Source organism: Amblyomma americanum, chromosome 6 (genome assembly GCF_052857255.1).
Source record: "Amblyomma americanum isolate KBUSLIRL-KWMA chromosome 6, ASM5285725v1, whole genome shotgun sequence".
NCBI lineage: Eukaryota > Metazoa > Arthropoda > Arachnida > Ixodida > Ixodidae > Amblyomma > Amblyomma americanum.
Genome location: NC_135502.1, coordinates 40,096,931 through 40,119,617, shown reverse-complemented (window position 1 = coordinate 40,119,617; position 22,687 = coordinate 40,096,931). Strand labels below are relative to the sequence as shown.

Genomic DNA, 22,687 nt, shown 5'->3' with positions numbered 1-22,687 from the left:
TGGCGCAACCTTGTGGGAGAGGTATTTTTCTTGCAGTCGACATAGCTGAACCGATGATGATGATCCTTTGACCAGTTTATAGCTTTGGACTAACATCTTGGCTGTCTGTTTATTTTTGGGTACAAGCTATTGAGTATGTAGCTCTCAGTAACCTGTCACTTAATAGATATTTGATCAGTCTATGGTGATATGGTGCCAAGTGAGCTTGATAAATTTCACATATTCGCATTTGACTAGAAGGTATTGCTGGTGAGAGAAATGACTAACTCTCAAGTCGAGTTTTTTAAATTTTAAAGCTATGTCTTCACCATACCTTACAGCTGGAAAATGGCATCCCCATCGAGTCATGGTTCATGGACAGGAGCGACAGGGAACTCCTGAAGCTTCTGCCCTTTCTCGAGAGCTTGGTGTCGATGGTGAGTGAGCCCTGAATGATGTCGCGTTTTTTGCATGTTCTAAAAAAAAGGGAGAAAATATAGAAAAACAAATACCTTGACCACTTTAAAGTGCTATAACATTAGCTTGGCTCTATCTTGCACATTTTTTTCTCAGAGGGATGACGTGCGGCCCCACATCTGCAACAAGTACCACCTCGCAAGCTTCCTTCCTCCGGACTAAGTGAAACTGGCGCACCTCAACAGCACAACAGCCCACCCGTGCCAGGAAGAGAGGAAAAAAGAAAAAAAAGCAAAGCTACACAGGAAAGCATCGTCAGGCAGTTCTGTAAATATGTAGTTTGTGCCACTTTTTGTCATGCCAACAGTTGGTTACATCGTGGCGCCTCACTACTATACATATAGCTTTTATGGGGATTCCGCTGTTGAATGCATGCTCCATAATCTCGTCTTGAGAGGGCGCTGAGTGCTTGGGAACATGATTACATTTCTCTTCACAATATTCATGGTAGAAGAGAAGAAGGGGGTTCTTTGAAGTGCAAGCTTGAACAAGAGGAGGAAAGGGAGCATCAGTCCACAGGAGGACTTGTTTTCCTCTTGTTGTCTCATCCGGAGGGTGACAAGTTTTCCTATCGGAACATTGATGAACTGAATGAGTGTTCCCTCTCTCTTTCTCTCCTTGTTGAAGTTCGTGCCTTTTCATTATATTGTTCTTCATTTTGACAGGAGAAGCTGTCCATAGTTTGTCTGCAATTTTGGGTGTTTATTGTTTTATTGGATACTTTGCGTTAACCTCTTGTAGTACGAGGCTTTTATCCAATGCATACTTGTTATTTTTAGCTGCACATATTTTTGTTGGCTTTAGTGCAATATTACTTGCTTAAGAAAAGACAAGTTTGGCACTAGAAAGGGGTGCAGAAACATAGAATGGGTGTGCTAAGACAGTTTCTTTAAGTGCGTGAGGCTGAATTTATAATGGCTGCTTAAATAGACTGCGGCAAAAGTAAGGGTTGTACAGTTTGCTTCTGCGCGTTTGACCTTGGTGCAGCTTGCAAAAGCGGCACATGTTACTCAGTTTCCAACTGAAAGGGGCCTTTCAGAATTGGCGTCATGAGGCACCTTTGCTCATTTGCACTTGAAGGCGGCTGCTGTACAGACAATGATGCTCTCCGATGTGTACCTCACAGTTTGCATTCAGGAGCAGCCCACGTTTTCCACTTCAGTGGCAGTCTGTTGTGAGTTGGGTACCTAACATATGATCAAGCTGGTATTTTGTAACTGCGCCCCCCCCCCCCTCCCCCTCACGGTGCAACAAGAGTTCAGGGCTAAAAAAAAAAAAGCGAACACAGACACTGTGCTTGTTTTCGACTGAATTCTATTGATCTCAGCAACTGGTAGAGGAGGACGGAGGAGAATTTCGGATTTTGCTAAGAAGAATGCACGCAAGCTTTGCATTCAGGTGTGAACATAAATGCTGACCAGCCGGATCGCGGGGCCGTTCTTGCACTAGAGATTGACTGGTACTGGTACGGCAAGGGTTGTGTCGACCCGCCGTCAGCCGGCACTTCGAGGGAACTTGGCCAGCAGTCCATGTGCGGCACTGTTGCCTAAAGTAATTATTTTGATTGCATCATTAATCCTTGACATCTTTGTATTTAGTCGTAAATCTATGTTTATTTTGAGCTTGGTGCTATGTGCATGTTCTCTTTTCTTGTTCGTGTATTTTTTTTTTTTTTTTTAGCTGGCGGCTCACGGTTCGTTGATCTCTGTTGTCACTATTCTTCAGCCTGTAAGCATTGTCTGCATCATGTATTTTAGTTTTTTAAAAGGAGCTCTCAGAGTGTTAATGTTCAGATCAGATACAAAAATGGCAGCTTAGCTCTCTAGCTTCCGATCACATTAGCTGGTCATGTTTTAACAGTATCTTCTTCTTTGAAGCCTGCCACCAAGATTTGATTGTTTAAAGGCTAAAATTAAGAGCTGTCTTTCTCCATGAGAACTAGAGGAATTTTTTAGTATGTTGAATGCATCTGAGGGAATTTTTTGTCAGTCGATGTTGAATTGATGTGAATTGGCTGTAGCAGTTCTTTTCGCTTTCTTTTTGCGCTTTGTTTTCATGCATAGCGTGCTTTGTTGGCTGTGCTGGGAGCAGCTTGAGTTTTGTTTGTTTGTACAATTTTGCTAAATTTTATGATGGGCCCTTTTTGCAGACCCTTGTCAGTGTTACAAGGCTGAGAAAGGTAGCATACGTAACCGGTGATTACTATTTTCAAGAGATTATTTTTTTTTGCTCTTTCTCTCCATCCTTGTTTGTTTATATTTAGCCCAGTGTTGCATGTGCAATGGCACCAGTGTTAATAGCAGACTTGTTTAGTGTGTTGTGGAGCTTGTGCCTGGTGTGAGAAGCGCATTATTCTCGGGCTGGATTCATGTCGTCTGACTGTGCATATTTAACACCTTTTGACATAGAGCTGTAAAAATGGGGGCGGAGACTAGCTATTTCTTTCTGAGAGCAGAGTTCAGAATCATGAGAAGAGCAAAAGAAATCAAAAATTCATGTAAAAAATGACAGAAAGGGGATGAATTTTACTCCTGGTTTAATGGCCATGGAAGGCTAATAGTCAGCTTGAGTGCTTTATTGTAAGTTTATTGTATTGCAAGTTTATCTTTCTGTGGTGCAATCATTGAACCTCGATGGAAACAGGAAATGTAGAGCTAGGTTTGTATGCCTTTTTGTTGTCAGAGTTTAGTCTAGAGAAATTTATGAGACATGCCACCAAAGTGCATAGTGTGTTGTGTCACTATACTGACAGTGCCCAAAACTGCGATTCGAGACAAAAATTTGCTGCCGGCTGAAAAATTTCTAGAGTCGAAACATCCTATGTGCCAAAAAAGAAAGTGCTATTAATGACAAGACAAATTCTTTCTCATGATAAGCATTTGGAACCTGACATACTGTACCTGCAGCAAAAACATGTACAAAAACAGTGCAAATGTTTAGAGACTGCTTTCATTTTGTTTTATTTGTTGTGCAAGCATTAGTAGCAGAGAGTTCTTTGTTTCACTAATTAATTAAACTGCACAATTTCATTGAAACATTGCATTGTGTGGACACATTTGCTTTGGATCTGCTGCTACCAACCTGACTCATATCTTTATTTTCTCTTGTTGGCTGCCTCGAAGCCAGGACTGTATTCTCTAGCGATCTGTTTTGGTGACAGAAATTACATGATGCAGCATCCAGCATGGTGCCTTGTCACAGTGAAAGGGCATTCGTGAATGTCGTCATGTTTCTGCCCGAGCATTTCATCAACATTGCTAGGTATGTTTGGCTCTATGCCGAGTCCGCTTTCGAGCTGCGCTCGCAACGGGACTGCTTTTCTCGTTTCTCATCAATGGGGACAACATAGAAATCCTAGCAGTTGGCAGAAAGGCAGCAGTACGACTGTTTCGGCTGGACCATTAAGGAGACTATTCTGTATCTCAATCCACATGTGTGCACTTGTGTGCACTCAGCAGCAGTGTGGCTTCAGTGTGGCGGTGGAATGAAGTTCGTTGATCCTCAGATCTTTTTTGTCATTGCCAGTTTTGCAGCACTGGCAAATGGGTGTGTTCTGGATGTCCGTGAAAGTGATCATTGCAGTGTAGAGCCCGAGATGTGCTGGTTATTTTTTAATTGGAACATGACAGGAGCTGTTGTAACATGCCCACATTTGTGTTTGACATTTTGAATGAAGGAGAAAAAGAAATTAAGGATATAAAAAGATGGTGAGCTGTGATGTGCTACCAGTCCTTGCCTAACCATTTGCTTTTAAGTTAAATGTATGCATGGCTGGGAAATGAAAATCGAGGTGTATGGTTTCAGTTAGAGCTTAATCAGAGTTGTGGTTAGTGGAGCACGTGGAGTGATGCGATTAGTGTATGGGACACAGTAAAATATTAATCAAGGAAGCTGCGCTACCCATATGCCTGGGGTGTTTGATCAGTCTTCTTTTGTGCGCGCAAGCAAATTTTTCTCGGTATTGTCAAGACCAAAATGCAGGTGGCATATTTGTGAAAAAGTTAACAGTTGTATTGGCACTTTTTTACCATAAAGCCTTATCCATTGCTAATAAAACGCTGTCCAGTATGGCATGCAATTACAGGAGAATCCAGGAGCACGTACAGTGGATTTTGCTGAAAAAAAAGTTCCAATACAGTTAAATCTGGATGTAACGAAATTGAGAAAAAGTTCAAAATTCTTCATTGTATGTAATTTCTGCGTGAAGACGAACGAAAATTGCAGAACGGAAACCAAAATGAAAAAAATTAATGTGAATGTCGCCTAGCAAACATTTACTGTAAACCCTCATTATTCAAAGTCGTAAACTTTAAGAAACAATTTTATGTAGCAAATGGTTTCATAAAAGTACAGCAAAAAAAAAGGAACAAATTTGATAAGTTCTTGATGATCAGTGTTATGCTAAAACGGCTTTTAAAGGGTGTAGAAAGGGAGCTAAATAAACAATCGGCAGCACATTTCTAGACCTGTGGGGCATTGCTGGATGACATATGGGATACACAGGCTGAATTGATGGTGTGTTTACTGGCATCTCTGTGAACATTAAAATGCATGGAAATGCAAGGTCATCTGCGCTATGATTTAGGTATATATGCCAATTAAGAAATGAATCATACTTTTTCATTTTACTGCTGTGATTGGTTTCTGCAGTGCATGTTGCTGAGTCAGTGCATCGCTATGTGCTTGGTTTGAGAAAAAATGTCATGCAAGTATTTTGTGTTAGTACTGACTGGTATGTTGAATGATATGTGGTGCAAACTGGCTGGCTTGAAAGATTGGGATGAGTTTTGATGGCTTACACGAGTGACGCAGCAAGAGAAGCAGTAAAGCTATGTTCCACACAGTTTCTTGTTAGCCACAACAACATAAAACTACGCTGGGCACAAAACAGCTATAGTTGCTGAGCCGCTGCAGGCACTTAATTATTGGTTAAGATGGTTTTCACATGTTGCACTTTGCCCTAACAATGATGGCACCAGTAGCCTTTAGTAATACAAGGACAAAGCACTGAACGCAAGTGTTGCATCTTTGGTACATATGATGGCGCAACAGGAACCATCTTGACATGTTCTGTTCATAAAACCTGTAATATAACCTTGTATTCTGTTTTAAAATTTTGCTGTTCAACTGCTATACAGGCACATAGCATTAAGGGTATGCCAGCTTGACAATACGAAGGGGGTTCAGCTCGATACCAAATCTGGCAACAGTGCTTCCCCAGTTCAAGGTTCAAAGCTTGTTTATTTTTTAACAGTTCACCCAAGGTAAATCGAAATAGTGTTAAATATGGTTCATCTCAACTGTTGGTGTGCAGTTGCTTAGAGACGAGTTGTGCCACTATGCAAGTACAGAGGCTAAGGCATGCATCAAAAGTATTGGGCAAGTGGTGGAAAGTATGTCTTCCTAGCAATTTTTGATGATTAAGCTGAGAAATTCAACACTTTTGGCAGTGCATTGTTTCAGACAGTGAACTGCTTCATTTATCTTGAACAAAACAGGCAAGCAACATGAACAAACATGGTGTTGTGCACAAAATGCGATTTCAAATGTCTTTTGTAGAGCAAAATTTGTGTGCAAATGAATTAGCAATTAGGAACGAGATGCATTTATGCTCGTTTTCCTTAGCAAAGCAACAGTTGGCTTTGTTTCTGTACCTTGAGTGCACTAAATTGCATGAAATATCTGCGCTTTGTTTCTTCACTGGCCCTGAGAATAGTCAGCTAATGCAGAAAAACTGAAGCTCTTGCTTTCAAAATGTACTGGTGTTTGTCTGTCAAAACTCGTGCCCATCTTTCAGCAAGTATCGGGTATGCACTGAAACAGGGTTGGCTGATGGCTCAGGATATTTGTGATGTAGCAGCTGGTTGTGGTTGTAGTGTGCAGAAATGAAGAAAGTGATCACAGCAGTTTGACCCGTTGCCACTGTACCATTATGTGTGTTATTACTGTGCATTGCATTACTGTGTACCAATTATAGGAAATATGTGTGCTTTTGTAGCTCTGACAAAAAGGCTGTCTCTTTAGATTGTTGTTTGTTAGCTATATATACAGCACATTGTTACGAGCATAGCTGTTGTCTGTGTGCTGCTGCTGTTGGTTCTTGGGAGAGTTTAAAGAGCTTTTTGGTGAAGCCAGGAAGCCAGGGAATAAATATTAGTGGAACTGGAGATGAAAGATGTTTATGAGTGCCATTATGATATTTAAAATGTGCATGCTTATCAGAGGATCTCACTATCACCATATTTGTGTGCTTTGCTGGCCAGAAAAGTTGCAGCCTTGACCAGCAGGTGACATATACAGGGCACGTCTCAGGCAGGGTCAAGTGTGTTTCAAGGTATTGTGCCTGCTTATATATATTTTGTTCCATTGAGTAGTTGGAACAGTGTGAGAGAATGTGCAATTGAACAGAGAGTTGAGGTATGAAAAGTAGGGGAAAAGAAAGAGCAGAGATGGAAAGTTTGAGTGCTGCTTTACACACTGGATCACCGAAAAAGCAGGATCATTAGCCTGTTTACTTTTTGTTTGTACTGATCACACCAATCAGGCAAAGAGTGGTCGTTGGCTCCGCGGCATGGCCGGAGCGCTAGAGTCGAAAGGCACTTTAAGACAGCAGAAATGCTTGGCACACTAAATTTGTGTTGTTGCTTGTTCGTGAAGAGAACCAGAAAGTTCTGCTCGTTCTTTTTACCAAGTGCGAAGACGGGTCTGGTTGCAAACTTGTTTTCAAGGCACAGGTGTGTCTTGAACTGTGCTCCTTCCTAAATTGGTGTTTTGCTTCACGTTTTAATTTTATGCCTTCTTCCACTTTATGTCGGTGTCTTCAAAGAAAAAAAAAAAAGATTCACAACACGGGCGCGTCATATTTTATGATTGCCCAGTCTTGTGCAGTTCTCAAAGCATGTCACATGTAAACTTTCTGCACTCAGTGCTGCGGGCATCGGTGCGCGCTTCACTTGTATCACCCTTTCTCTGAATGTCTCCCTTTCCTTGGCTTCTGCAGGGCATTCTTTCACAAACACAAAGGTGCCACGGCCAGACCATGTAATCTAATCTCTGTAGCCTAGTTTGGAAATGAAGAGCTGGTACTACCATTCTCTAGATGTCATTTTTAGCTATATTTCATGTTTTATACTTGGAGAGAATAAAGGGGGGCCAACGTTCTGGATGTGTACATTACTCGGTGTGCTAAGTGTAGTGCGAAGTACCGCAATGTGCTAGAGCTGCTTTGTTATCCCATTGTTTCAGCAAGTTCTCTTTTATCACAACTGTCATACCCCAACAGGCTAGACGTGATTGTCTTGGGAAGGTGCTGTTGCAGTTTGTTTTTTCGCAACCACGGAGGGTGCACGTTTTTTCTGGTAATAGAGAGGGCGCTTCTGTAAGAGGTAAGCACTTGTGTCACATACATGCAAAGAATAACATTAGATGCCCAATGCTACAAGTTTTATTGCCATCCATGCTGTGCCTCATGTGCGAACTCAACCTTGTTCATCGTAATTCAGCTCATTCGCCCAAGAAATGCATACTGGTGTCCCATTGCTCACGCAAAACAGTGTGTAACTTCATTAGACACAACATTCTTATCACATAGCAACTAACCTTCAATTATCTGGAAAACTATTTTGTTGCAACTGAAGCCATTTTTACCGATGCTTTTGAGTCTGGCTTACATGCCAACTTATGGAATTATGGCTACCTTTTCAATTTGCCAACCACGAATTACGGCATTTTGTGCCAGATATGTTCGGCATTACCTTGATCATCAGGTAGATCATGTCCACCACAGGATGAAAGCCTTGTTTAATGCTCTCCAATTGCCCTTCTTTTTGCTGCCGATGCTTTCATGCCAATGTTATCTGGTTTTGCTGCTTTTTTCTTTCCTTTTGTCAGCTATATTTATCATGCCTTTCTTTGGACAAGAAAAAAATTAGGTGCAGTTTAACTACTGCTGAGCCTGGTTAGAGAGCGAAAGCTGTGGTGTATCGGGCAAGTAGATGCGGCTTGGCGCCTGTAAAGTTGAGTGCGTTCTGCACATTGGATAGCCAGCTTCCCCACCCTGCCACCCTGGCAGTTAAATTAATGGTTGACCGCCAGAGGTTGGTCACCCAATAAACGCTGCAGCATATTGCTGCAGTGCTGCATGTCTCCCACAACATCAGCGCTAATGCATGCAGCCCACGTTTCTCTCTCACCACTGCCACCTACCTTAAAGGGCGACTGAGGTGTCCACTGTCCCAGGGAGCCAGTTATGTGCCTTCCTTTCCTCAAAGTCATGGGAGTCTAGAACATTGTCGATGCCAATGGCAATGAACACAATGAACGAATACGGATCTACAGCTTCAGTGCTGCATTTCTGCTACCCACAGCCTTGCCAATGCCACTGAGGTGCCCACTGTCCCAGGGGGCCAGCTATGCACCTTTCCTTTGCTTGGGAAGAAAATTGGATGTTTTAGAAATTGGTTTTGAGGAAATGAATGGCACAGTAACTGGCCTGGCCCCCCTCTTGAGGCGTCCACTGACCCTGGGAGCCAGCTATGCGCCCTTCCTTTCCTCAAAATTATGGGAGCCTAGAAGGTTGTCAATGCCAATGAACAAAATGAACGCCGACGGCCTATAGAAACAGAAGCCAGCGCTCCAGCGGCGGAGTGACATCATAGCTGCCATGTGGTTCCTCCTCGGTTCGAGGTCAAACTCGCGCACATGGCAAAGAAGCTATGGAGGGAAGCAGTAAAGCTTTATCTTTAAAATTCGTTAGAGCCAATCCTGTGTGTGTCTCTTTGTCCAACATTTTCTGCTGTTTGATTCCAAAGGTCTCTTCACCCAACTTTTGGTCGGCCTCGGCTATGTCGTTTCCCCTTGGAATTCACTGTTTCCCTGCTGTGTTGCAACAGATAACTGTTACCATCAGCTATCTGTTTGCTGCATTATGCGTCCAACCATGGTCTGTTTGTTCCTCTTGATTCCACAAGGATAATTCGTTTGTTCTATAATACTTGTTACCCTCTGTTCCTCAAGCTTATGCCATCATTTTCTTTTCCACTGCGCTGTACTTAATTTGCTTTCAAGCTTTTTGTCAAAGCCCCCCCATGTTTTGGTCTCACAAGTAACTACTGGCAGGATAAAACTCTTTATGTACTTTTCTTTTGAGGGCTGGCAGAAAGCTGCTATCTGTAACTAGAAAGTGCCTGTCAAATGCGATCCAACTAACTTCTTTCTTTGAAGTCACATTTCAACATTATTGACAGCACTGTGTGCTTGTGACTCCACTTATAAACGTGAAATTTTTCAGCTAGTTATCATGCATCACCATCATCACTGCACATAATGACAAAATCTAGACACATGACAGCTCCAAAATTAATGGGGCGGCCAGCGTGGGGCATTAGGCATTTAATGTTGCTTCTTGATTGCATGTGGCATGAGTACGAGTTGAAAGAATGCTGCAAAAATGAGAAATCCACAATTATCTGTATTGGGGGAAGTAACACTGCTGCAAGAAACTGTGAAGCTTCACTCGAGGGCTGTAATGGCAAATGAACAAATTTGACATGGGCAGCATTGGCCTGTTTGGCCACGAAGTCGTGTATCTTTTCAGCTGCATCACGTTGCACATAATGTACAGGCACATCATGCGTAACAAAAAAATGTGCTTTCTGCACATTTTTCTCCCACCACTGAGAGCTGTACTTTTCAAGTAACATTGGTGCATGTTTACATATTCAGGCATCTTGCAGTACATTTGAGAAATGCAAGGCTGCTCTTTAGAGTGCCTTTTTTGTGCAATGAGTTTCAGTTGTGATGAGGACAGCTATGCTTTTGTTATATAGGTTGATACACTGATATTTTGGACAGGTTAGGAAACAATTGGCTGTTAGCTATATACTGGCTACTAAATAATGGGTTTGCTCCATAAGTACTGAAGCTCACATTCACGCTGCATCAATCTGTTGGCGCATTTTGTGGCAGCTGCGCTTGACCCTTTTTGATGACACTTGCCATTTCAGGAAATTTTTTTTCCACCTAAGCTGTCTATCAGTTTTGTGACACGTAACAGCAGCTGTTAATTGTGTACAAAGCATCAAATTGGTAGGAAATTTTTACATTCGGAACACCAGGATTTGTTAAACGAGTGCTCAAGAGATCATGCAATAAATTTTCTTTATTATTATTATTATTATTGAGCACATAATTCTAGAAATTTAGAATTAAAACATGTTATGGGTTATAAATTGCTATGCTCACTGTTTTGAGGAATAATGTTGGCCGTGCTCAATAGCCGATATAAAAAGAACCCCAGTAGAATGTGAAAAGTGCCGAATGTGTTTGAAACAGAAATCACTGCCGGGTGTAACACACAGTCGGAAAAAACTGCAAATCCGCTTTGTACGTGGTCGCGTACGTGGCATCTGAAAGGGGTAATTGAAAGCACAAATGAGATATCCTAAGGCAAGCTGCTGTGCGCCACGCTTCAGAAGAAGTTTTGCCACCCATGCACAAGTGGAGGATTAAGCCTGTGGAAATCTAAATTGGTTCAAAGCATAGCATGGTAGGAGCACCCAAATGTTGCACTCCAGTTGTGCTCCACTTGCTTTATGTACTGCAGTTGCACTACTGTGCTTGCTTCACTAAGGTGGGATGTGGCGAAAAAAAAGTGGCCAAATGCATCTGAATGTTTTTCTTATAATACCTCTCGACCTTTGACTTTTAAGCTACGAAATTGCAAAGCATAATTAGAGGAAGCAGGAGATACTAGAAGTCATTAAAAGAGGCCTTTGGCCTGCGATGGACACTCAAGTCGGCCAATCATGATAATCTTTGCAAAATATTGCAGCTTAACACCTTATAGTATGGGCTGAGAACAGCTTAAAAGTGGCTTACCGTAACCACTTGACGTCACTTTTCTCCACATTCATGTCTTCTTTCACTGTAGTCACTCAGTCCTCCACTATTTTTGAACTATTGAATATTTACAAGCAGAGTCTGTCTTTTTTATTGCAAGTAGGTCCTAGGACTTTCTGGAGTACCCAAAAATATCTTGAAAGAACATTTGATATTCACTTGCGTAGAAACCAACATTGAAAAAATTTTTTTTCACCTGTATTTCATCAGAGGCTGAAGAACGAAAAGGTTGCATTGAATAATATGAACGCATCAACATAAAGATCGCAAGCAACTTTCACAGTTGGGTTTATAGTCTAAGTACCGTTATGGTGAGCCACCCTACAGTTAAACTTGTTCAGATCGAGGCACAGCTAGCTACATGTGTGTTAAAGATATGGCTGAATTCTGCCCACAAATAATCAAAAGTTTCAATTGCCACATCCCTTCTTGAATACTGTTGAAACACTTCTTCTTTGCTGTCTTGCACTGGTAGACGCAGCAAGACTCCCTTCAAGACAGGACATTGCCAGTCTGCTCAGCATAGCAGAAGTGTGTTTTACAAGAGAATTCAAGCACTAGGAGTAAATCAGTAATGAAACAAGTGTCTGTGTCAAGGAGTTTGCAAGGAAACGATGAGCACATTAAAAAAAATATTTTCGAAAATCCTGACAGCACATTTAGTGAACCATTCAGTTGAAGTGGGTTTTATCAACTCATGTTTTGTTGTGCAGAGGAATCTGCCAAATGCTCCTAGCAAGCAGTTACAGATTTCATGCTCCAGAAAAACTTGTCAGGCTAAGCAGAATGTGTCCAACTTCATGTCATGTGAAGGGCCAGTGGCAATTCACCATTTCTCTTGCCAGGCTGGGGCGCCTGCATGCATGGACCTCTTCAATTAATGCTCTCAATTTTGTCATTGTTCTCTGTTTCGCTTTCTTCTATTACACGTCAACTCGGCCATAAAAACGCATTGGTCACTTGTTGTTGCGAAATGGCAGTCGGTACAATACTGCTAGGGGTTGTGTTGACCATTGTGCACGAGTTGGATTCGTGTTAGATTTCACCTCGCACGAAGTCTATGGGGTACTAAACAAATGTCTCTGAACAGTTGATCTTGTCATAGAATTCAACACTATAACTGCCTGCCAGTCAAATTTTTCAGGCTTAGGCGATACAAGCTAAGCATGTCTTGAACATTCTTAGCTGCTGAAAACAAAAGTTGTGGCTGCTTTTGCACCATTTTTTGAAGCTCTGCGATTGGATTGTACCATACCACATGCAAATTTCAAACCATGCACAGGACGTTTCCGTGGCCAGTGCAAAAATGTTTGCCCATATCCCCATTACAGCAGTAGTGGTTGTACGCTGGAAGACAAATCTATACATCTGTCTGAATCCGTATACATGATGCAAGAGCATCATTAATGAGAAAAGCAACTGTTCATGCTTTTTCAAAACACAAAGCTTAAGATTTTTCAAGCTGTTCCTCTCTCGCATCTTATTGTTACTTCACATGCTTCGTGGCGACTGCACTGTTGCAGTTCACTTTGTCAATAAACCAGCTGTGTATATTTCTATGCCCCTGCTACCGTTTCCATGTAATTAAAGACATGATCACGCTTTTATTATGCTGTCTTTCATTCAGTCAACTGAATAAATGAAACATTGTAATATTATGGCACTGTTCTCTTTCAAGAAGCATCCCTAATGAAAATTTAAATGATTTCTTTGTAGGTCTTTGGTGCCGAGAAAAACTTGCACAGTGTACAGCAACTACTAAGTTGCCTTGTGAAATTGGGGTACTACAATTTGTTACAGCAGATCAGATAAAAGCCAGACCTCATTTCTACATCTGCAATCAATGCAAAAAAATTCAAACATCCTTAAAAGCAATGTTTTTCCAGTTGATAGGCCTTTACATGCCAAAAGAACGCTGTGAGGCATGCCGTATTATAAGACTATCCATTCTGACCACAAAGAGTTCAACACCTCCACCAAATCTCAATACAGATTTGTTTGCATTTCACTGGCAATGAAATGTGGCTGCCACAGCCAAGTTAAAACCAGCAAATTTGTGCTTACCAGCCAAACAAGCAAGTAATTAAACCACCATGGTGGTCATCTCTTTTTCATTGTTTTCTGCACTCGAGTAAAAGTAGACTGGTAAAGGTGACCTACCAATGATGATAGCGTCAGGTGAGAAAAACCTATGAAGAGAAACACCTGTCTCTGTCTGGTATGTGCCATACTGTATGAAAAAAAAAAGGCAACGATGTGAAATGGCACATAGAAGATGTGTGAAACGATGCAGATCCTGAAAAGGAAGGGAGTCACAGATGCACCTAGACCATGAAAAGAGCTCTGGAAACTTAAACCGAAGTGACTACAATGGAAAGCTACATCAATCATGGGAACAAAATGAACGAAGTATTGTGATGAATGAATCCACACCTCTCGCTTCCATAAAATTAGTTATTACATGAGGCTTTCACTCTTGAAGCGGCAGTCTGCTAGTCATTTCTGCAGAGCACCTTATCTCTTGAGCCCAAAAAGAGCCTTTTACATGTCCAATACCTGTCAACGTGTTTGCAATACGTCTGCCTCTTCAGCCTTATTTCACTGTAGGTGGAGTCGTATGAGAAAAAACGCAGTGGAAAGCTCTGGATTCATTTGGACCACCTGAACAGCATTAACTGCACCCAGCATTGCGCAACAGTTGGTCATTTTTCCTTCATGAAAACAGTTTCTGTAGCCGGGATTGGGTCCTATGACTGTGGGTTCAGCAGCCGAATGCCAAAGCCACTTAGCCCTCATGGCAGGCGATTTCAGACTTATGAGTCACTCACAAACAAAAAATATTGCAATGCACAATGCGACAAAAACGAAGGAAATTTTAACACTCGGCAAGCGCTTTTTGATAAGTCATTTCTCACACACTATGGACCTCTAAATATGCTTCACCAAAGAGCCCAAGCTGCTACCCTATTAAAGAACAATGACACACAATGCAATAAAAAATCCATTTACTTCTGCCAGGACCACACGAGAATGGCATCAAAAGAGCAGACAGTCGCAGGTCGGGACACGCTGGATCTTCAAGCAGGGCCCTTTTGAAATTTGGGGCCGAGCCATCATTGGTGCGCCTTCCACAGCCTTTGGCTCCCGTCTAAAAACACCAGCCATGCAGTCGACTAGCAGAGCAAATGCCCAGCAGGGAGCGCCGCTTCACGACACAGTGTAACTGCTTTTGCAAAAACTTTTGACAAAGCTTCACTTGGCAGTCATTGCTGTTGCCGAGAGCTCGCTTTAAAACCTAGGAGACCAGGAAGAGAGAAATACAATGCGGTCACTTTAATTCTTTGATTGGCATAAAAGCATGACTACGAATTTTGATGTAAATGTAAGTTCAATTAGACAGATTTGTTGAGAGGTGCTGTGGCAATTTATGTACATCAGGAACAAAAGAGTGGCACCAAGAGCAAATAGCTGTTATTGGCAGGTGGCTTGAGGCCATACTTATGGAGGTACAAGTTGGGCTTACAGGTGGTAGTTGGACGAAGTGGCACCTGTGTGGCTAGATTGCTAGTTGCACATACTGGAGACTTTTGTGCCCGACAGTACACAGTGAAGGCTTGCAACTACATGGATTTGCACAACTGCCACCTGCAGTTCTAGAAAACTGAAGGCTACAAGCCAGCAGTGCCATTACTAGACAAAGCAATTGCAGACATAAAAAAAAGTATAACTATCTGCATACTTAAAACAGAGTGCTGATAGGAGTTATCAAGTTTATTTAGCGGCAAGAAGCAAAATCAGCATTATGCGCTAGCAGCATACCTTGCCCCCTAGCAATAAGGCAACCTGGCATCTGGTTTCAAAGATGCATGTACTTTACTTCATGGCTGATACATAAACGATGTTTCTCATAGTGCTTTGCTCATGAGTTGTCTCATTCCAGTTCTTCCAATGTAACCAATGAAACAAACAGACAAATCGCAGGTTGCACTGCAGTACACTTCAAATTTACATTTGGAGATCTGTAATGGGTAAAAACCAAAAGCAGCTGAAGCTACTTGCCACCGGTTATTCACATGCACAAGGTATGATGAAAGCAGAGTGTCCAGACCTGGCTATTACTGTGTGCCGGTGACAGGCTTCACAGGCTTCCCTTCGCTGGCTTCCAGAACTCGAGCGACGACCTGGTCATACAAAATAAACAAACGGCAGAAAATGAGATGCTAAAGTTTTCAGACATGTTTCGACTGTCTGCAGAAGTGTTAGCGTTAAGATGTGGATAAAACTTTTTTCTTTCACCAAATAAGCAATGCACCCACAATAGAACTACAGACTGTTGAAGTGCTCAAAGTGCCCGCTCACAGCACTCTGTTGCATTCCTAAAGTGCATGCTCAGATTTTATGCAGAGGTGACATTTGGGGTTAATATTTGTTTTATACTACATTCTTCCTGGGTACATAAGAAATTCTATGAGAATTTACCAGATTTCCACATCACCTGCAGCAATAACAAAACAAAAGACATTTTTGCAACAGCTCTGCCAGTAGCGCCATTCCTCGCCCCTGGAGGGTTGGGGAGCACTCTGTATCACATCTTCTATTCATCTGGTTTTATTATTCCCCCGCCAACAAAGAAATGTCTGTACAGCTGTGGTGAAGGAGTCTTTCTGGTCTGGCATTGCCGCATGTAATACCAACTTCCCAATCATTCCCACTAAATCAGGCAAATACCTGACCCAAACACAGTATAAAACAAAAATTACCGCCAAAAGCCACCCCTGTGTGAAACCCGAGAGGGAATTTTTACGAGACATACGAAGGAAGGCAACAGTGTGTACAAGAGCACGCTTACGTGGGTTGAGTAACGCTAAAAAGCTTCTTATGGTGCAGTTGATAGGTGCGCTAAGTAGGATGCAATTAGTGAGGGCAAAAAAAAAATTCTGTGATGACACTAATCTAAGGTTGTTCCTTGCTTTTTTCTGCAAGCTACCACAAAAAAAAATTTGTCGTACTTGCTTAGCATCTGTGAAAAACAGTCATGCACTTTCACGAACTAGCCTGGTTTTCTCTGCGGTGGTCACTACCATTTGAAACAAAACAGTGTTGCATGCTTCAAACATGGCAAAACACCTCTTAACCAGTTTCTGTTGGCCACATTTCAAGGTAGCATTCCCTCTCCAATCAGAACATGTATACTGTAGCTTCTGCAACAATAAACAGAACTGTGCAATGACTGGTTTAAAGCTGAATGCACCTGAAGTTACAGTGCGCTTGTGTGTGTGTGTGCGTGTTTCTCCCTCCCGTCCTGTGTTATTCTGCACAAAGTTTTTATATGAAGTTACAAGCTAAGCTACGTAAAGAAAACCAGCACAGTCATGAGGGCGAATACCTATATGGAAGTTTCAGTCCAAGCAAGAATAGTGACTACCTCAAAACTCGATTCATACAGGGAGTTTTAAATTTAACTCTGAATGACAAAGTGCAAGCATCTACACATGCAAGGAAAAGCCACGACATTGTTTCTGCTATCAGTGTTAGATAAGTAGACCTTGTTAAAAGTGCAGTGGCAAGAATGTTCCTGAACGGAGACAGCCAATATAATGGCCAATTTGGTCAAAATTTTCAATACCTAAATTTATTTTCAATGATCCTCAGGTCTCCATCTGTCTCGCAACGAAAAATTATCCAGACTTTGAAAAAGAAATTCAAAAAACAATTTTTTTAAATTTGTGGTTGTCAAAAATTGTGAGCGCATCGTGCTCCTTGTGGTCCCAGAGCATGGATGATCCCACGGGTTTCGAACGACAGAGCACCCATCTCAGTACCACAATGAAAAGGTGAGATCATAGTTACCGCTGGCTGCAATGCCACAAAGCAATAAATGAGGCTAGCAAGGGAATAAAACTTGAAGGTTGATTTTCTCAGCTTTCACTTTTTCTGTGATTGCTATCACTCATTCCTTCAGCATTCCATAACAAATGATAGTAGAATGATGAGGTTTTTCGCAAATGAATCCCAAGACATTAACAAGCGCAATAAAGCTCTTGATCTTTCTATGCATACATGCATTAGTTTTAGAATGCCATTTTTGTACGAAACATCTTCGTGTAAATATGCATGCTAAAGTAACTTATTTTCACGAGTACTGGGCACCTAAAAAAAGAACCAATAGCTTTATTGCACAGAAATGGGCTTTGTAAACATCTGACATGAAAAATTTATGCACATTTTTTCTTAATAACTGAGTGCCGCAGGGATGACTTTACAAATGTAATTACTCAGCAACTGTAACGTAACAGCAAGCTAAATATAAAATGCAATTCTGAAATGTGTATGAAAGGTTACATGTTTGAGTCAAATCTAGTAGCATTCCATGCATAAATAATGGAAATAGTCTTTAAGTGCCAGATCCCCCCTCAACTTTTTTTGTTGTAGCAGAAAATTTTGAATAAAAATTGCAAATGCCAATTTGTTTGCTCGGACTACTGGTCTGCTACAGTAAGCAGCCACTACACATCTTCAGATTCAGAGTAAAGGTGTCGCAGTTCAGATTTCATGATATCAGCAGAAGTCACATAAAGCCAAGGTTGGCGCCTTAGGGCCAACATCGTTTATTTTTTTTTATTTTAGTCACACCGGCTTTTGCAAAGTGGTAGGCACTCAGAGGCTTGATGGTGCATGCCAGCAAAGCCACATAAAGCCAAGGTTGGTGCCTTAGGGCCAACATCGTTTATTTTTTTGGATTTTAGTCACACTGGCTTTTGCAAAGTGGTAGGCACTCAGAGGCTTGATGGTGCATGCCAGCATTACTCTGCAGGCTGGTTTGTAAATGTGAAGTAGTCTTAACTCACCTCCTCAAAGTCAGGGAAGCTGTCAATCTTGAGCTTGGAGTACACAGAGACGCCATTGATCTCAACTTCAAAGGACTCTGCAGTGGTGACAATACACACAGTGAACCTCATTTGGCAGACAGTGGCAACTGCAACCAGCAATGCTGCCATTCAGATTGCATCAGATTTCCATCAGACTGCATCAATAATTCTAATCGCATTCTTTGCATTTGTTCAGTCTATGTTGCCGCAAAGTAGTATTCAAGCCACTTGTAGTGCTTCTTCCCACCACACTACAACCAATTTCTTGCACAAAGCGTACAATAATTTCTGCAGTATATAAATCAACTGGTTATTAAAGGTAATTTTCCATGGTTTGCAGAAATAGGTCCATGGATCATCTGCACATGGTTGCACAATACGAAGAACAAGCAACATGAAGTTATGTCTTTTAATTTGGAAATTATCTGCTATTTGCACATTAAGCTTAAGCTTTCAGAATATGCTATCCTGCCATTTCAACTGAATAAAATTATATGTTCCGAGGTATAGACACAAAAGCTCGCTTCAAGCAATGTAAGATTTGCGTACTTAGTTGCACTCAACAGTGCTTCACATACTCTGAAAGCAAAGATCCCCCATTATTTGCAAAAGCAAGAAATTTATATTGAAAAAGTAAACTATATTTTGTCCCAACAAAAATTTAGCAAATGCAGGCTGATCCACAGCATGGAAAACATGGTACGCAGAAATTGACCTGAATTATTTAACCCTTTAAGGCATCTTTGTACACAAATGTGTACACTGCAAATTCACAGCTTTTTTCCAAGTTGTCTCAGATGAAGTTAGCATAGTTCACGTCACAAATAGGTTGGTTATTCATGCCATATAGCAAACACAGTAAATAATATTTTACAAAACAGCAATCTAGTAAGCATGCCGACCACCATTTTTATGCACATATCGCCACCAGTAATAAAATCAAATTTTTTTTCTCATTTCCGGCATCAATGTGCATCTTTGAAAGAAAAATTATTCCCCCGATTTCTGATGAGAACCATTCATCACAGCAGCTATGTTCTTTAACTTCACTGCTGGCAAACCTCCTGCTTGGCTTAATGGCTACAAACAAGGACAGTAGGGTTCAAAAAGAGGCAGTATGACACACCATTTCCACCACTCCCTTCCTTCATTTATGGTGACCTTTGGCCGTGACCGATGCCTTATACTGACAAAATGGCCAAAACATGGCTGCATCTGTCCATGGTGGAATGGAATTGGAAAAACTTGGAGTATACATGCAACTTCCTTTATCCATGCAAAGGCACTGAAAGTGGACCAGCTTTTGGTATTTAGGGCACCACAGCAGTAGTTTCATTCGAACCTTTGATAAATAACCGAGTTTTTGTCAGGCAAGCCAATTAAAAATCTATAAGTACATAAACACATGTTTACAAGGAAAATGCACTCACTTTTGCGCCCTTTTACTCTTGTCACAGTGGCATCGGGCACTTTTTCAAGGATCCGCCGTTTCAAGTCCTCGAAACGGCGACCGTAACCTCATCCAGAACTAGGAAGCAAAAAACAGATAACCAGCTTTGTTGATCCCTTCATGAGGCACTGGCAAATATGCACAACTATGCCATGAATAGCCACAATACCAGAGAGAACCAATGAGCAAAGAAGTAATGTGAGAAGAATGCCCAATAACAAATACCGAACTTAGAACCTTGAGCCTCAGCTAACCACAGAAAATAAAAAAGGTGACCCATTTACCATGTCAATTAAGTGACCAACAATTTTCAGGATGCTTGTATGTGCCTGCCAGAGTTAAGAAACAACAGAGTTAAAGAAAGGGAGGAAGAACTTCATATTATAGAGCACCGAGTAATTCAGAATGTTGCTGACAAAAAAATGCTACGAAAGATAGCAATATATATGCTTAGGAAAGATGCCGGAAAGATACATGAGCTGCAAATTCCCTATGATACCAGTTTCACTTAGTTGTTAGCAGAGTGAAAGTATAGTGAAATACATGCAATAGTCTTTCATAGCATTTCTCATTTTTTTTAGCAACAAGTGCTGTCTGAGCTATCTGAGACGCACTTTTTCAACATGAATATTTCTGCACTGGATGAGCACACAGTCGATCCAAATCCTTGCAACACATGCTGCTCAGCAAGCTTGCCTCAGTAGAATGCCCACCGAACTATTACAGTTCTAGTTCATGCAATCTGTGACAAATAAAAATGTAAGTAGACATAATCCCTTGCACTGAGTGCTCATACCAATTATTAGCATATGCACGTTCACTCAAGGGTTACCGGCAACTGTGGTAGCACTATATTGTTAAAATGCCACTGATGTGTTGGCTTACAGAGGGATACTAGGAGAAAAAAAAATTGACAATAACGATTCTCCCTAATGTGAAATTTGTGCACAGCTCTGTTGGTGTCTCGTGCTCTGTAAGTTCACTGTTTTGCTTTGCTTTGTCGCCGGCACATCTGGCGACAATATTAGTTCGATACTAGAATTAGTTGTTGAAGATGACTATGGGCAATGCATAGTGCGTAAGAACGTGTATATTAGTTTCATAACAGTATTAGCAAAAGAAGACGACAATGTGCAAAGCACAGCACGAGAATGTTTCACTTTAACACAAGGCGTGATCGGCTGCGGCGATAGCCTAGTGCTGTCGTGCAGAGGCCAGCGAATCTGATCTGTTCGCGGCGCCGCGGGTTCGTATCCCAGTTGCGGCAATGTTTATTTTCATTTATTTATGGTTTGGCACGGTTACACCGACGGCGGCGACGCGGCTCAATCCACGAACGGGCGGTTATAATCTGCGCCCTAAAATTAGGTCGCGCCGACTGGTTTTCCCAACTTTTTCCGACAACAAACTTGCCAAGTCGTGCAACCTAGCCAAGGTTGCCCAGCCCTGTAGGCTCGAGCTGACCGCTTTTGCGCGCGCGCGCGCAGATGCAAATGCGATATTAGTGTTTTTACGCGACACCTTGGCAAAAAACAAAGCGCCGACCAGCACGCGCGTATCGCTTCCCGGCGTCCGCTTCCGGTTGACTTTTATGGGCACGTGATGGAATTCAACTAAAAGCACCGAGAAGTGCGCACTCGGCGCGAGCGCCATCCTGACGTACGGCTCTACTGAAGGTCCCCACGCATGTCAATTTCCCCAAACTGTTTCCGACGAACTTTGTGTACGCGATTCTTGCACTCATCGAAATCACATTGGCAGTACGGCTCGTTCATTCGAACTCTCTTCCCAACCACTTCGCTCGTCTAGAAGCATAGGACGGCCCGAAACAAATGCCGGCACTCTTGAACGCGCTGACAAAAATAATGGCGCGTGCACTTACCAGTGCTCAACATGCACTTTCACTGGCTCCAGTCCTGCCATTCTGGACTAAGATAAGTGCCTCGGTACCTGTGGAAGCCTGTAAATGAGAGAAAGCAAACTTTCCAGCCCGTTTCTTAAATCATAAGGGCGCTGCGCTGCCCTCACCTCAAATGACCGCCGACAACAACGCAGCTAAGCGGGAATGCGTTGGATCTGCCGCTGGCCTTGCCACCACCACAGGAACTTCCGCTGCAGCAGCTTCGAGGCGCCGACAAGTTTGCCTCCTCTCCGTTTCCCCCTCTGATAGCCGCGCGGTGCCGGCCAGTGACGGAGCGCCGGAGGGTGTACGTACTACGTTCGCGGTGATTCGTCGAATCGGAACAGAACAAAACAACGAAAACTGAACTAGTGCCAGCGAGCTCGCAGGCAAATTTTTTTTTTCTTAACGGCGGTTAAGCGGTCACTGTGTTCGGCTGCCGCACAAGGTCTTGGGCGTGGTCGCGGGATCGAATATCCCGGCCGTGGCGGCCGCATTTCGATGGCAGCGAAATGCGAAAACACAAAAGCGTCTTAGTGCTCTGTCAAAGCTCTAGGAGCTCCTTCATAAATGTCCACTGCGAGGGTATTAAGAGAGTATCCGTCCTCCCCCAGCTCGTGAGGCCAAGTATGTATACAAGCGCGTGCAGTCGGAGCTAGGAGCGCAATTCAAGAGTGACCAAGCAGCACGAGAAACGCAGAAGCCAGCTGTGCGGGCCGCAGAAACGGCTGCCAGGGCGAAGACCTTTGCTCGAAGAATAAATGCTGCTAGTTTGTATGCATGTTAAGCAGGAGCGCATCCGAAAGGGGTGGGAGGGGGGCTCTTTTTGGGTCTCGAGCCCACCCTCCCCCCATCAAAATGTCGGCCTGAGTAATGCTCATGAGGAAACAATGGATCGAAGATCTGATCCCATTCGTCTGCAAAATTTACTGCGTGGATAGAGAGACAAGAGGAGGTGGCGTAGCTGGTATTGTTAAAACTGACAGTCGCAATTTGACAGGAAATTTCAAGTATCGAAATTCTGTCTCTGAATTACACTAATGTCCACTATGGCGGGGCCCATCGACTTCTTTTTGAAAACTGTAGTGAACTAGTAAACTCTAGTTCGCTATA

The 22,687-nt window shown here is 42.4% G+C and overlaps 1 protein-coding gene and 1 long non-coding RNA gene across 5 annotated transcripts in view; one reads left to right on the top strand and one right to left on the bottom strand.

The window, feature by feature from the left end:
* Positions 1-7,617, top strand: part of LOC144136656 (CTD small phosphatase-like protein 2) — a 44,690-nt gene extending 37,073 nt beyond the window's left edge. For 3 of the 4 annotated variants that reach the window (XM_077669178.1, XM_077669175.1, XM_077669177.1), the window contains 2 exons: positions 321-416; positions 553-6,900. In XM_077669178.1, the coding sequence (XP_077525304.1) occupies positions 321-416; positions 553-618 (162 nt within the window). In that variant the 3' untranslated portion in view covers positions 619-6,900. Of the gene's footprint in view, positions 1-320; positions 417-552 lie in introns of all 4 variants that reach the window. The other variant, XM_077669176.1, reaches the window with a different exon arrangement.
* Positions 7,618-14,343: 6,726 nt separating this feature from the next.
* Positions 14,344-21,695, bottom strand: LOC144136659 (uncharacterized). Its single transcript, XR_013315653.1, has 5 exons — positions 21,557-21,695; positions 19,655-19,752; positions 18,204-18,280; positions 15,464-15,536; positions 14,344-14,650 (listed from the first exon to the last, which is right to left on the bottom strand). It is a non-coding gene; the product is annotated as an uncharacterized LOC144136659 (long non-coding RNA).
* Between the last annotated feature and the right edge of the window lie 992 nt (positions 21,696-22,687).